This window comes from Chiloscyllium plagiosum, unplaced genomic scaffold (genome assembly GCF_037043375.1).
Source record: "Chiloscyllium plagiosum isolate Xiang-an unplaced genomic scaffold, Cpla_swu_hap1 HiC_scaffold_1, whole genome shotgun sequence".
Lineage (NCBI taxonomy): Eukaryota > Metazoa > Chordata > Chondrichthyes > Orectolobiformes > Hemiscylliidae > Chiloscyllium > Chiloscyllium plagiosum.
In genome coordinates this window covers 93,998,757-94,013,203 of record NW_028270139.1, presented here as the reverse complement: position 1 = coordinate 94,013,203, position 14,447 = coordinate 93,998,757, and the positions used below count along the sequence as shown (strand labels likewise).

Sequence of the window (14,447 nt, the reverse complement as noted above, 5' to 3'; positions counted from 1 at the left end):
CTGGAGCGTAGGAGCCTGAAGGGTGATCTTATTGTGGTTTATAAAATCACGAGTACGCATGTATAAGGTAAATAGCCAAGATCAAGGAGTCCAAAACTACAGGACATAGATTTAAGGTGAGAGGGGAAAGATTTAAAAGGGACCTGAGGGGCAACCTTTTCATGCAGAAGGTGGCATGTATGTGGAATGAGCTTCCAGAGAAGTGGTAGAGGCAAGTACAATTACAACACTTGAAAAGACAGGTACGTAAATGGGAAAGGTTTAAAAGGGATATGGGCCAAATGTTGGAAAATGGGACAAGTTCAGTTTAAGAAACCTGATTGATATGGATGAAAGGGTCTGTTTCTGTGCTGCATGACTCTAATATTTAAGAGAATCAAGGGTTATGGGGAAAGGCAGGAAGGGAGTTGATGATTATTATATTAATCATGGTCTCATTGAATGAGAGAGCACACTGGATAGGCTGAATGACCGACATTTATAGGTTACCTGTTCTCTGCAATGACCTTGTAAGCCACTTATTTCAACAGCTATTAGGAATGGGCAAGAAATACTGGCCTTGCCAATAATGTCTGGATCCACAGGAAGAAATTAACAACAAATTAATTTTGGAAATAAATCTAAAGTATTATTTTTCTATAACGTCTATGATTGCCTGTTGTCTACAGTAAACAGACACAATATTGCTTTGTATTCTCTCTTAAATTGCGTCCTAAAGCCATTAGTTCTGCATCCACAGATGAAAAATCATACCTGAATGAGATTTCCAGTGCTAGGTGACCATTCGACAACCCTACTATTTGCAGGATCTGGAACATTAGGCCAAATGTATTTTTTAATCCTGTAAAAGAAAAACATTTTTGATATTAGATCAATTTTTTCCTATGGTATTGTTCACCAGGTTTGAGGTGGTCTACTCTTTTCCTTCACAAGTTTTTTTAAAATCAACATCTTTGAATGTGTTATTTGTTATTTGATAATAGGAGCATCATGAGTATTTTTAGATTTGATTAGATATCAGTGTGGAAACAGGCCCTTCAGCCCAACAAGTCCACACCGACCCACCGAAGCGCAACCCACCCATACCCCTACATTTACCCCTTACCTAACACTACGGGCAATTTAGCATGGCCAATTCACCTGACCTGCACATCTTTGGACTGTAGGAGGAAACCGGAGCACCCGGAGGAAACCCACGCAGACACAGGGAGAACGTGCAAACTCCACACAGTCGCCTGAGGCGGGAATTGAACCCGGGTCTCTGGCGCTGTGAGGCAGCAGTGCTAACCACTGTGCCACCGTGCCGCCCAATTTGGCGTTGGGCAAGGGAGAAAATTCTCTATCTTCTAACAGGTCTTTTTGTCTTTAGCCACTCATCAATCCACTCTCTTTTTCACTACTTTTCTTTTAGAGTATATAGCGTTTTTAATGACATGGGACTATTTCACTTTTTCTTTAACGCTCATCGACTCCAATTGGAGTTTACAAATGCTCTTTTTTTAAGAAATCAATTACAGGTTCTGGATTTCACGCCAGAATTGGCTACAGAAGATGATGACAGCAACTGAAGGGTATGCCAGGTTCCAAACGATCGATTGTGATAGGGCACTCTCGAGTCAGAGGTACAGATCGACGTTTCTGTGACACAACTTAAATCCCAAGATTTCTTTTGTTGGTCAGTATTATAAATTTGTTTTATATTGTTTCTTTGAAGAGGTTTAGGATATTTAATTGTGCCAAAGATGCCTTACAGATACAAGCTTTTGTTACCATAGAGCTTCATTCTATTGAAAAGTTAAAGTACTAACCCTAAAACAAATTATACTTACAGATGTCTCTTGTTGAAGCAGAAAAGTATAGTCACCACAGTGATCAAAAGAAAACTCAGGCAAATAGGCACTACAATTGCTTCAATTTCTCCTTTTGCTGCAAAAACCAAAACAAAACAAAAAAAATGTTTCACAATAAATCAAAAATAATTTGCAATACAAACATACAAACATCAATCATATAAAATCAGTTCAGAAGCAGACCATTTAGCTCCTGGAGTATGCTCCACTATTCAATAAGATCATGGCTGATCGGTTTTTGTATCCGAGGAGAAAGTGAGGTCTGCAGATGCTGGAGATCAAAGTTGAAACTTTATTGCTGGAACAGCACAGCAGGTCAGGCAGCATCCAGGGAACAGGAGAAGGGCCTGTGCCCGAAACGTCGAATCTCCTGTTCCCTGGATGCTGCCTGACCTGCTGTGCTGTTCCAGCAATAAAGTTTCAACGGTTTTTGTATCCACATTCCAACCTATGCACCATAAGCCTTCATTCTCCTGCCTAATAAGAATTGATCCACCTCAATGACCTTATTCAATGACCCTGCTTCCATTGCCTTCTGAGGCAGAGTTTTTCAAAGTTGCACCAACCTAAGAAAAAATCCTCACCTCTGTCCTGGAAGGATGAGTGCCGATTTCAAAAAGTGTACCCCAATTCTGGACTGACCCACAAGAAAAATCTGATGTCCTTGATTCAGGATCTTACATATTCAATCAAGTCATTGCTCAATCTTCTAAACGCCAATGGAATCAAGTCCAACCTATCCAGCCGATCCTCATAAGACAACCCATTCATTCCAGCTATCAACCTAGCAAAACTTCTTTAAACTGACTCCAATGTATTTACATGCTTCTTTAAATAAGGAGACCAGAATTGTACAGTATGAGCGATGTGGGGTTACCAATGCCCTATATATCTGAAGTTTTGGTGTCAACACTAGGGGCCTCACAATTCATGAGTGAACAGGTAACAGGAGTTCAGAGGCTCTAGATTCTCAGCATGTCGACAGTTGTGTATCCTGGGTTTACATTATAAAGCTCCAAAAGCATCATTTACATTGTTCTGGGAGAGAAGGGGAGCTGCTTTTCTTTCAGAGCAACAAACCAACCTCAGAACTGTAGTTTGTTGCTTAGACCATTCAGCATGGGAGTTGGGACATCATGTAAGATTGCACAGGACTTTTGGAGTACTGTGTATAACTCTGGTTTGTTTCAACTCCAAGCTTGGGATTTTTCTTCGTCTGAAACTCATCCAAAAATCTGGGCCTAAGTCCTTATTTCGGGTTGACTATCTTACATTCAGGAAGGCAAACAAAGTACTACCCTTTGTGGGAGGTGGAAAATTGTCAGATTGTATCTACAATACAAAGTCTAACATCTGTGCTCTGATCCAAAAACAAACCAGAGGCTCTGACAAATAATTACACAAGCAAGAACACTTAGAATCTCACAGGAGGACTAGTGAATAAATGCTGGCCTATCCAGCAATGCCTACATCCTGGGAACAAATTAAAAAAAATCTAAATTGAGGATAATGATTTTTTAAAAAAAAACCTAGTTATAAACTCACCATAACTTAAAGTGGTGAAATTAACTTCAGAACTATTTGTGCCTCCTTTCACTGTTGACGCCATGACACGTACACCATACAAAGTATTGCCTTTTAATGAAGTCAGCTCATGCTCTCGACACATTGCATCAACAACAATACTTGGACCTAGAAATTAGAAACAACTTGTGAAGCTTCTATCAAACCAAAAAATCAAAACAATTGAAGATTTGCACTCAGATAATAAAGACAGTGGTCAGAAATGGTTATCAATTATCTTTAAAAAATGCACAAATTTTACAAAAAAAAGTGATGTGAAGACAGAGTTGGGACAAGTGCATAAGAGTGAGTATTCTTTTTATTTCTTATTTTCTTGCAATGCCATTCAACCTTCCTGGCTCAGGAAGGGAACTGTGGAATTTGCACCTGAAAGTAGTAAACTGTTGTCAGAGATGTAAAATGTTTCTATTTTTAAAAATAATCTTTTTTTTATTATTTGGAATCTAAGTTTATCTTTCTGTCTGTACCTTGCCTTTTAAACCAGTTCAGCCTGTTTCCTTTTCCATCATCTGTTGCTTCTCAAACTGCTTTAGTTAAAAGAGAAAGACTGTTGGTCCTATTATTCCCCATCCCTGATATACCTTACCAACAGCTTGCATTTTTCGCAATTTGCATTGCACTCCCCTTGGAGCAAAATGATAAGGGATATATCAGACTAACAGAGTCTGTAACAGAGATTCTTTCTCTGCATCTCTTTGTAGCTGTGACACTATATTCTGCAGTCTGTTCTCTTAACCTGAAGTACTTACGTAAGGTATGGTTTACCTGGAAAGCACACAAAAACAATACTTTTCACAGTATTTTGGTACATGTGACAATAATAAAGTCAAAGCATTATGGTACCATATGATACCATTCAACCCTCATGTCCCTTCTGGTTGAATATCTAACAAGTTTCATCTGTGCAATTACTGTAGGATAAGACAGTGCTTTACAGTATGCAATGACTGTCAAAACACTTCACATTCAAAGGTTCCCATGAACTGACTGTATAATTGGTAAAGTTATAAACAAATTATTCTTCTATCATATTTTCAGACACTCACTCTTTCCTTTTTCATTTAAGCATCTCTTATGCAGGCAGACAGGTTTTCCAACCAATGATAATCAGTTTAAAGTATTTGCTAAACTGATTTTCAAAAAAGTGATTGATTTAAAAGCCGCCTCAAAAACAATATTCAATCTTTAATTTTTAAAAAAACTTAACATGTCTTCAATCCCAATTTTCTACAGTGAACATATGATAACTGATTAGCAAGGTTAGATCTCATGGAATACAGGGAGAACTAGCCATTTGGATACAGAACTGGCTCAAAGGTAGAAGACAGAGGGTGGTGGTGGAGGGTTGTTTTTCAGACTGGAGGCCTGTGACCAGGGGAGTGCCACAAGGATCGGTGCTGGGCCCTCTACTTTTTGTCATTTATATAATGATTTGGATGTGAGCATAAGAGGTACAGTTTGTAAGATTGCAGATGACACCAAAATTGGAGGTGTAGTGGACAGCGAAGAGGGTTATCTCAGATTACAACAGGATCTTGACTAGATGGGCCAATGGGCTGAGAAGTGGCAGATGGAGTTTAATTTGGATAAATGCGAGGTGCTGCATTTTGGGAAAGCAAATCTTAGCAGGACTTGTACACTTAATGTTAAGGTCCTAGGGTGTGCTGCTGAACAAAGAGATCTTGGAGTGCAGGTTCATAGCTCCTTGAAAGTGGAGTTGCAGGTAGATAGGATAGTGAAGGCGGCGTTTGGTATGCTTTCCTTTATTGGTCAGAGTATTGAGTACAGGAGTTGGGAGGTCATATTGTGGCTGTACAGGACACTGGTTAGGCCACTGTTGGAATACTGCGTGCAATTCTGGTCTCCTTCCTATCGGAAAGATGTTGTGAAACTTGAAAGGGTTCAGAAAAGATTTACAAGGATGTTGCCAGGGTTGGAGGATCTGAGCTACAGGAAAAGGCTGAACAGGCTGGGGCTGTTTTCCCTGGAGCGTCGGAGGCTGAGGTTTACAAAATTATGAGGGGCATTCGGGGAGTCCAGAACTAGAGGGTAGAGGTTTAGGGTGAGAGGGGAAAGATATAAAAGAGACCTAAGGGGCAACTTTTTCACGCAGAGGGTGGTACGTGCATGGAATGAGCTGCCAGAGGATGTGGTGGAGGCTGGTACAATTGCAACATTTAAGAGGCATTTGGATGGGTATATGAATAGGTAGGGTTTGGAGGGATGTGGGCTGGGTGCTGGCAGGTGGGACTAGATTGGGTTGGGATGTCTGGTCGGAATGGACGGGTTGGACCGAAGGGTCTGTTTCCATGATGTACATCTCTATGACTCTATTTCAGTGCACGTCAAAACAGAATTATTTAAATGAGTCAGCAAAAGTAATACCACAACAGGAACTTAGTGGAAAGGAAAACTGACATCTCCACACAGATAAGTATTTTATTGTTAGAAACAAATCTCAAATAGTTTCACACAGCTGGGAGAGTTGCAGTTCTGTAAAATTCCAGTTTTAAACGGCAAAGTAGAACTTTCAAAAGTTGATTGGGGGCAGGTATTTCCAGGTAAAAACAGCTGGAAAATCAAAAAAAAGGAAATAATAGAGTTCAGAGAGAGTACATTCCTATTCGGGTGAAAGGCAAGGTTAGTAGGTGTAGGGAATGCTGGATGACTGGAGAAATTGAGGTTTTGGTTAAGAAAAAGGAAGCATATGTCAGGTGTTGACAGTAGAGATACAGTGAATCCTTAGCAGAGTATAATGGCAGTAAGAGTATACATGAAATAGCTTTGGATTTTCCCTTTTCCTATTTGCCAAAGGGATTTTATAAATGTATTTAAAGGACAAAAAGGTAACTAGGGAGAGAATAGGGCCCCTCAAAGATTAGCAACGCATTCTGTGAAACCTCAGGAGATGGGGGTAGATAATAGTTGAGCATTTTATATCAGTGTTTACTGTGGAGAAGGAGCTGGAAGATATAGAATGTGGGGAAATAGATGGTGACATCTTGAAAAATGTCCACATTACAGAGAAGGTACTGGATGTCTTAAAACGCATAAAAATGGACAATTCCCAGAACCTGATTAGGTGTACCATAGAACTCAGTGGGAAGCTAGGGAAGTGATTGCTGGGTCCCTTGCTGAGGTATTTGTATTATCGGTAGGCACAGATGAGGTGCTGGAAGACTGGAGGTTGGGTAACATGCTGCCACTATTTAAGAGGGGTGGTAAGGACAAGCCCAGGAACTATAGACAGTGAGTCTGACATCAGTGGTGGACAAGTTGTTGCAGGGAATCCTGTGGGACAGGATTTATATGCATTTGGAAAGGCAGGACTGATTAGGGATCGTCACCATGGCTTTGTGTGTGGGAAATCATGTCTCACGAACTCGATTGAATTCTTTGAAGAAATAACGAAGAGGATTGATGAGGGCAGAGTGGTGAACATGATCTATATGGACTTCAGTAAGGTGCTCAACAAAGTTCCTCATGGTAGACTGGTTAGCAAGGTTAGATCTCATGGAGTACAGGGAGAGCTAGCATTAACTTGAAGGTAGAAGACAGAGCATAGTGGCGGGTTGCTCTTCAGACTGGAGGCTTGTGTGTACAAGGATTGGTGCTGGGTCCACTGAATTTCATCATTTATATAAATGATTTGGATGTGAACATGGGAGGTATAGTTAGTAAGTTTGAAGATTACACCAAAATTGGAGGTGTAGTGGACAGCAAAGAAGGTTACCTCAAATTACAACAGGATCTTGATCAGATGGGTCAATGGGCTGAGAAGTGACCGACAGAGTTAAATTTAGACAAATGTGAGGAGCTGCATTTTGGAAAGACAAATCAGAGCAGGACTTATACACTTAATAGTAAGGTCCTAGGGAGTGCAGGTTCATAGCTTCTTGAAAGTGCAGTCACAGGTAGATAGGATAGTGAAGGTGGTGTTTGGTATGATTTCCTTTATTGGACAAAGCATTGAGTATAGAAGTTGGGAGGTCATGTTGCTGCTGTACAGGACATTGGTTACGCCACTTTTGGAATATTGTGTGCAAATCTGGTCTCCCTCCTATTGGAAGAATGTTGTGAAACTTTAAAGGGTTCAGAAAAGACTTACAAGGATGTTGCTGGGGTTGGAGAGTTTGAACTATAGGGAGAGGCTGAATAGGCTGGGGCTGTTTTCCCTGGAGCATTGGAGGCTGAGGGGTGACCGTATAGAGGTTTATAAAATCATGAGATGGGTTATGGAAAGGGTAACTACTCAAGGTCTTTTCTCTGGGAATGGGGAGTTCAGAACTAGAGGACATAGGTTTACAGTGAGAGGGGCAAGATATAAAAGCTACCTAAGGGGCAATGTTTTCATAGTGGGTGGTGTGTGTATGGGATGAGCTGTCAGAGGAGGTGGTGGAGGCCAATACAATTACAACACTTAAAAGCCATCTGGATGGGTATAAGAATAGGAAGGGTTTAGAAGGATATGGACCAAGTGCTGGCAAATGGGACTAAATTAGGTTAGGATATCTGGTCAGCATGGACGGGTTAGACCAAAGGGTCTGTTTCCATGGTATACATCTCTATGACTCCAAAACCTTCTCATATATGCCAATAGTTTTACTAGATTAATTTTTAGAGCAACATCTCACTTTTTTAACATTATCAATATACATCATGATTAACTACAAGCTCACAGGAATAGGCTAGGAATTGATTTTTACAATAGACTGATTGCTGATTAATGAGCAAGTTCTAGTTCCAGGTCATTACATTGTCGTCCAATCCATTCCATCTCATTTGCTTACTGTTTAGCAGCTGAAAACGTTAGAAAGAAATTCCATCAAGCAGTTTGTGAAAGAGCTTAAAAATTCTTATATTTGCTGTGATATTATTTCACTTTGCATGATTTTCTTATGTCAGTCTTGGCTCTGGAGGTTGAATTATTATTATCTCATTCAAAGGCTTAAAGACCAATACCTGAATTTTAGCACAAGACTGACAAACCTGTGCTGAAATGAGGTCGGGCTGTACAGGTGAAAGAAAGATGCTAATTTGAGTTCCGGTTTTCCAGATGGATATAAAAATCTCCATTGGCACTATTTAAATAGGATGCAAGGGTGATTCCCATTATTCTAACTAAAATTTAATGATATATATCAAAGCAACTTATACGCCCACTTACCTCCATGCTTTTTGTGGGATCTTCCCATATGAACAGCCTAAATAAACTACAATGTGCATTTATAATTGAAGATTAAGTATATGAATTTAAACTTAATTTTATCAATATGTAATAAAAATTGCACAGGAGTGGCTTTTAACATTTACAACTGAATTCTGCAGAAAATACCAAAATACTTAATACGAGTAAAAAAGATAATGCTGTTAATTTCAGTATTTTTGATATAACAATCTTGACCATTTGAGTTGAAGAATCTTCCAGCACCATTGTATTGTACACATTTCACTAAAAGAAATATGTAAATGTTATCTTTTTGCTTACTTGTTTCATTTGCAATGCAATTCCTGTAAAATATGGTGTAATGTGTGATAAAACCACGCTGTTCATTTACAGGAATTTCACTCCACATCAATGTGACATCTTTTTTCCCCACATTTTTCAGACGAACTAAAGGACCACTTGCTGGACCTGAGAAACAGAAGGATATAGCTTTTACCGCAGCTTGCACAGTTTAAAATATTCAGGTTGTAAAAGCGATTCCACATTTTCAGGCATTTTCTTATCTAACCTTTCCTACTCCAATTATTCCGCTAAATATGTTATCTATTAATAATCAGGTGTGTTTCATTTTGCGTTCATACGGGAAAGATCAATACTAGTATTCGTGTACTTTGCCACTTTAAGGGGATCTAAAGACACGGTGGTAGTATATTCTACCTCTGGGCCAGGAAATCTGGGTTCAAGTCCCACCTTTGTCAGGGGTATGTCGTTACACATCTGAATCGGGTGATTAAATTAACTACTTTGCCACTTTAGGCATCGGATTTTCAAAGCTGAGTACAGCAGGAAAAAACAAATGAAGAATTTTTATATACACTATCCTCTAATCAATACCTTGACTTCAAATCTCAGAAAAGTACCAAACTTACGTATACATTTTTCACCTCTCATTTTGATTAATTGTGACTGGCAAGTTGACAATTTTGCATACTAGGAATTGAGTTTAGACTTACTTTAAATCAGAATATTCTTGATTTGTTATATTTTTAAAAATCAAACTGTCTAGATGTGTTATGACTGATGCCTGGAGCAGGTGGGACATGAACCAAGGTCTCTGGCTCAGTGGTAGGGACTTTACCACTGGGTCAAAAAATACCTCCACATTAGGATGTTTTTTTTTCCTAACCAGAATTTTCTTGAGAGAGAAATTAACCAGTCTAACAATGAGGAATTCATAACGAAAGAGTTAAACTGTTAGCTCCCAGTGATGCTAGTCAGAATCATATAGCATGGGAATAGCCCTTCTGTCCAAGCCGTCCAGGCCAATCATGTTCCCCAAACTAAAGTAGTCCTATTTCTAGCATTTGGCCTATATTCTTCCAAATCTTTCTTATTCATGTAATTATCCAAATGTCATTTAAATATTGTAACTGTACTCACATCTACCACTTCCTCTGGAAATTCATTCCACACACAAACCACCCTGTGTAAAAAGATTTGCTCCTCTCGTCTCTCGACTTAAAAATGTGTCCCCTAGTCTTGAAATCCCCCATTCTAGGGAAAAGACAACTACCATCAACTCTATCTATACCCCTCATTATTTTATAAACTTGCATAAGGTCACCTCCCAACCTCCTATGCTCCAGTGGAAAAAATACCAACCTATCCAGCCTTTCTTCATAATTCAAACCTTGGATAACTGGCAACATGCTGGTAATTTTTTTCCGAGCCTTTCCAGCTTAATAGTATCCTTCCTATAACTGGGCGACAAGAACTGGACACAGTTTCTCAGAAGAAGCCTCACCAATGTTCTGAACAACCTCAACATGACTTCCCAACTCCTATATTCAAATGAGCCACTCTGTGTAAAACAAAAGTTGCCCCACATGTTCTTTTCAAATCTTTCTCCTCTTACCTTAAACATATACCGCCTAGTTTTGAACATGCCCACAGCAGGGAAAAGATCCTTGCTATTCACCTTATCTATGCCCCTTAGGATTTATAAACCTCTAAGGTCACCCCTCAACCTCCTATGCTGCAGCAAAAAGTCTCAGCCCACACAGCCTATTTTTAGGACTCAAACCCTCCATTCTCAACATCTTGGTAAATCTTTTCTGAACCCTCTCCAGTTTAATAAATCCTTCGTGTAGCAGGGTGACTAGATCTGCACATGGTACTCCAAATGTCCTGTACAACCTCAACAGGACATCTCAACTACTATACTCAAAAAAGGTTTGAGCAATAAGGCAAACATGTTGAATTTCGTCTTAACAACCTTGTCTACCTGTGATATAAACTTCAAAGAATTATGTACCTGAACCTCTAGGAATATCTGTTCTAGAACACTACCTGGTGAGCTCCCTTCTATTATGTCTTCCATTGTATATTAAGAAATTTTGATAGCTTGTACTGAACATGTAGATGAATTATGTATAAACATTATATAAATGCATTTATTCCATACAAATATACTCTGCATTTTATCATTAACATAATTAGTTTGTACATACGATCCTGCTGCAGATATGCCAGTTTTGAAAGCGGAGCTCCTGGTCGACCATGATACATCGGGTATATAGTTATCCTGTAGCGCTTGAATGGCATTATATTATCTGTAGAAGCAATAAATGAAATACCTTATAGTTATTCCTCATTTAGCAATTTGAGTTTGTTTCAAAAAGAACAACTTGTTAAGTCTTTCCTGTGAAAAAGCAAGTAACCTTACATTTCTGACCTGTAGTTTTTACTTTACAAATGGCTGCTTTGGTCACCAACTATGACTGAAAGTACATTCTATGTTTATGTCTAGCACCACATATTTATTGTTGGATTTCACAGATTCCAAAAATAAGTGCCTCTTCAACTGCTTTTTTTTTTAAGAAAAGAAAAGGGATAAACTTAGTAAATTCATGGTGTACAATTTTCTAACCATTTAAAAACTCTAGCTTGACAATTTTAAAACATTTGTACTTAAATTTCCAATAAGTTCCTGTCAACCAGCAAGATTCCAAACCAGAAACACAAATGTTGAAAATCATTCCCACTTTCTAGCAGAAAACTATAGAACAAAATAAATCAAAATAACTGATAGGCAATCAAATTGCACCCTTTGCTCTTCAAATATTGATAGACATGACAGAAATATGCACCTTTTATAAAAACCTTCCTTGCAGTTTTTTGCGCAGTTTGCCAGAATAGAGGTCCAGGGCATAAATTCTTGATGGACTCTTCACACCATTCTATCACATAGCCACTCACTGCAGAACTAGAAGGCTTCCACTCCACCATCAACTGACCATCTTGAGGGTAGGCACTGACATTTTGTACAGGCAGGAATGCTGAAAGAGAATAAACACATCTTGCATTAAGAGGAACAAGTGTTCCTTTGAATTGAAAACCAATTTTAAAGCTCTGTGGTGGATTCTCCTGATATAAAACATACATATTTCTGTTAACCTTGACTCACCCACAACATCTTGAAGCCAGAACCCAAGTTTTGGGTTCAAGCTCTACTTCAGAGAATTGAATAAATATTCAAGGCTGACACCTGGGTTCATGGGTTAACTGGGACTTGTGCCATAGTAACATATCAATTTTGCTTGGTTGCATTCAGTCGCTAGGGTGCATGTCAGGGAGCAATTATCCAATTTTCCTGAATTGATCCAATATTTCTTCCTTTCTCCATTATTTGAAATTTGTAATTACTGCATTCTTGAAACTACAGCCAGATCAAATAATAGAAGAGTTTTCAAAATTCTTTTATGTGTATCACTGCAGGACCAGCATTTCTTGCTTTAATAACACTGTCATTTGGTTTCTCTTTGAAAAGGTAACATCACCATCATGTTACCACACTGTGGGCTATTCTCTCATAGTTTTTGGCAGGGATTTGGGTGGGGGGGGGGGAAGAAAGAGTGAAGGGGGGGTAGGAGTGAAAGAGGCACAACTGGTTTCACCCAATAATTACCAGGAAGGAGGTTGAGAAAATGAGGATCCTTCATGGTAACCCATGCTATTGGGATCACTCCGAATCGCAAACTAGCTATTCAACCAACTGAGCTAACTGACTCTCTATTCTTCTTGCACATTCCACCAAAGCAAAAACGTAATTTGAATAGATTTAGTTGCAAGAAAGAAAAAGTAACTTGGAATTTGAGTTGAGTGCCTTCAGTATTAGGGAACAAGATATACGGCTTGCATATCTTGGAAGATTTTGTCAGTTCTGGTTAGTATTCCTCAGGAGGCCTAGTGGGTGATCAATTTCTCAGCAGTTCAAATATGTAGACGGAATGGATTGGAAAGACTGAATTGTCTATTTTCACATGCTACTTTATATTATGAAGAAAACTCACCTGATTCTGTTACTGCAGGCAGTATTAAAATTTCAGTGGGAGAGTCACCAGCTGAATTGCTGGCACTAAGTGTAACTTCGTATTCCCCATCTGAAACTGTAATATTCCATCCCAGTTTTGTTGTTTCAATGGTTTTGGTGTTCATAGAACTCTTCTTAATTATCATCTTGTACTTCAAGATAACCCCATTAGCATCTGACTTTTCTAATTCCTGCAATTTGAAAAATAGTTTAAAAAGAATTTTAAACGTCAGGTAGAAACTGATGCCAGGCCGAACTGAATTTTATTATGTACAAAAGGACAGACTAAGACATAAACATCAACTTTGGCATAATTTAGCCGATATCAAATCATTTAAGAATAAATGCAGTCTTTCTATCCTTTTGTTTACATTTTAAGACTTCAAATGTATGCCTTTTCAGAATCGTGTATTTTAAAGAAAGACTCATTGTCAGCTGATTTTATTGATAGGAAGATAGTGGGAAAATATAATCCACTCAAAACATTCTGAAGTGGAACATTACTTTCTGAGCAAGAATTCTTTCATTGCTTTCAGCATGCTGAGAAAGACATCGTTTCAAATATCTCCTACCCATGCAAGTACATTCCATGTTCCACAAGAAAAACAGAATCTGTTGAGTCTGCTAGATCAGGTCAAATAACATGGTCTAATCAAATGACATACACCTTAGGCTGAAGAGAGTCAGAGTTATTAAACCAAAATAGATTATCTCCTGATTTTAGATGCTAATCCTGGTACACCATTGAAGTTTAACACTGCCCTGTAATTTGATTTCATCCCACCAAAGAATTTTAGTATTCCTGTAGAAAACAGTACAGAAGCCTTCCTCACTTTGAGCCCTTGCTGGCTCTCTGTAAAACAGACCAATCCTGTTCCTCTGTTCTATTTACGCAGTACTGCAAGTTTACTTCAAGTGAAGTAATTCATTGTCTCAGTTTCTATCATTCTTGTTGAAATTCAAATTCCGGGCCATTATCACTCACTGTATATCCTTCCATACACACTTTCCTTAATCACTTGCCAAAACCATTTAATCTACGGACCTTAAGCCATCATGTACTATCAGCTATTTGCAACAGGTTTTCTAACCTGACCTTATAGCTAAAATTCCTGATTTCTGGAATTTTACGTGCTCTCAACAATCCAGATACTTTCTAAACTGTGACAATTACAACTGGATGCAATACCCCAGTCGTGGTCCAACCAGATTCACCATAACTTCCACTTTGATACTTTGTATCTCAATTTATGAAGCACAATATCCCAAGTGATTAGCTAACTGCTCTCAATATTTCCTGCCTCCAGATTTCTTTGTTTCTGACCACTCTAGAACAGGTCATTAAGCTTTTATTGCCCCTCTCTATCCCTCTCCAAAATATATTACCTCATACAGTCCTTATTAAACTCCATTTTCCACATGTCCAATTATTCTGCTAGCACATCCATTGGACTACGTCCCACTGCAGTTAATT

The 14,447-nt window shown here is 38.7% G+C and overlaps 1 protein-coding gene across 5 annotated transcripts in view; it reads right to left on the bottom strand.

Annotated features, from left to right (window-relative positions):
• il6st (interleukin 6 cytokine family signal transduce) overlaps positions 1 to 14,447 on the bottom strand; it is an 81,718-nt gene that overhangs the window by 11,719 nt on the left and 55,552 nt on the right. For all 5 annotated transcript variants that reach the window (XM_087988985.1, XM_087988976.1, XM_043688907.2 and 2 more), the window contains 7 exons: positions 12,954 to 13,164; positions 11,751 to 11,939; positions 11,112 to 11,213; positions 8,923 to 9,069; positions 3,396 to 3,542; positions 1,830 to 1,926; positions 754 to 841 (listed from right to left, as the gene is read on the bottom strand). In XM_087988985.1, coding sequence (XP_087845111.1) covers positions 754 to 841; positions 1,830 to 1,926; positions 3,396 to 3,542; positions 8,923 to 9,069; positions 11,112 to 11,213; positions 11,751 to 11,939; positions 12,954 to 13,164 — 981 coding nt within the window. The remainder of the gene's footprint in view (positions 1 to 753; positions 842 to 1,829; positions 1,927 to 3,395; positions 3,543 to 8,922; positions 9,070 to 11,111; positions 11,214 to 11,750; positions 11,940 to 12,953; positions 13,165 to 14,447) is intronic.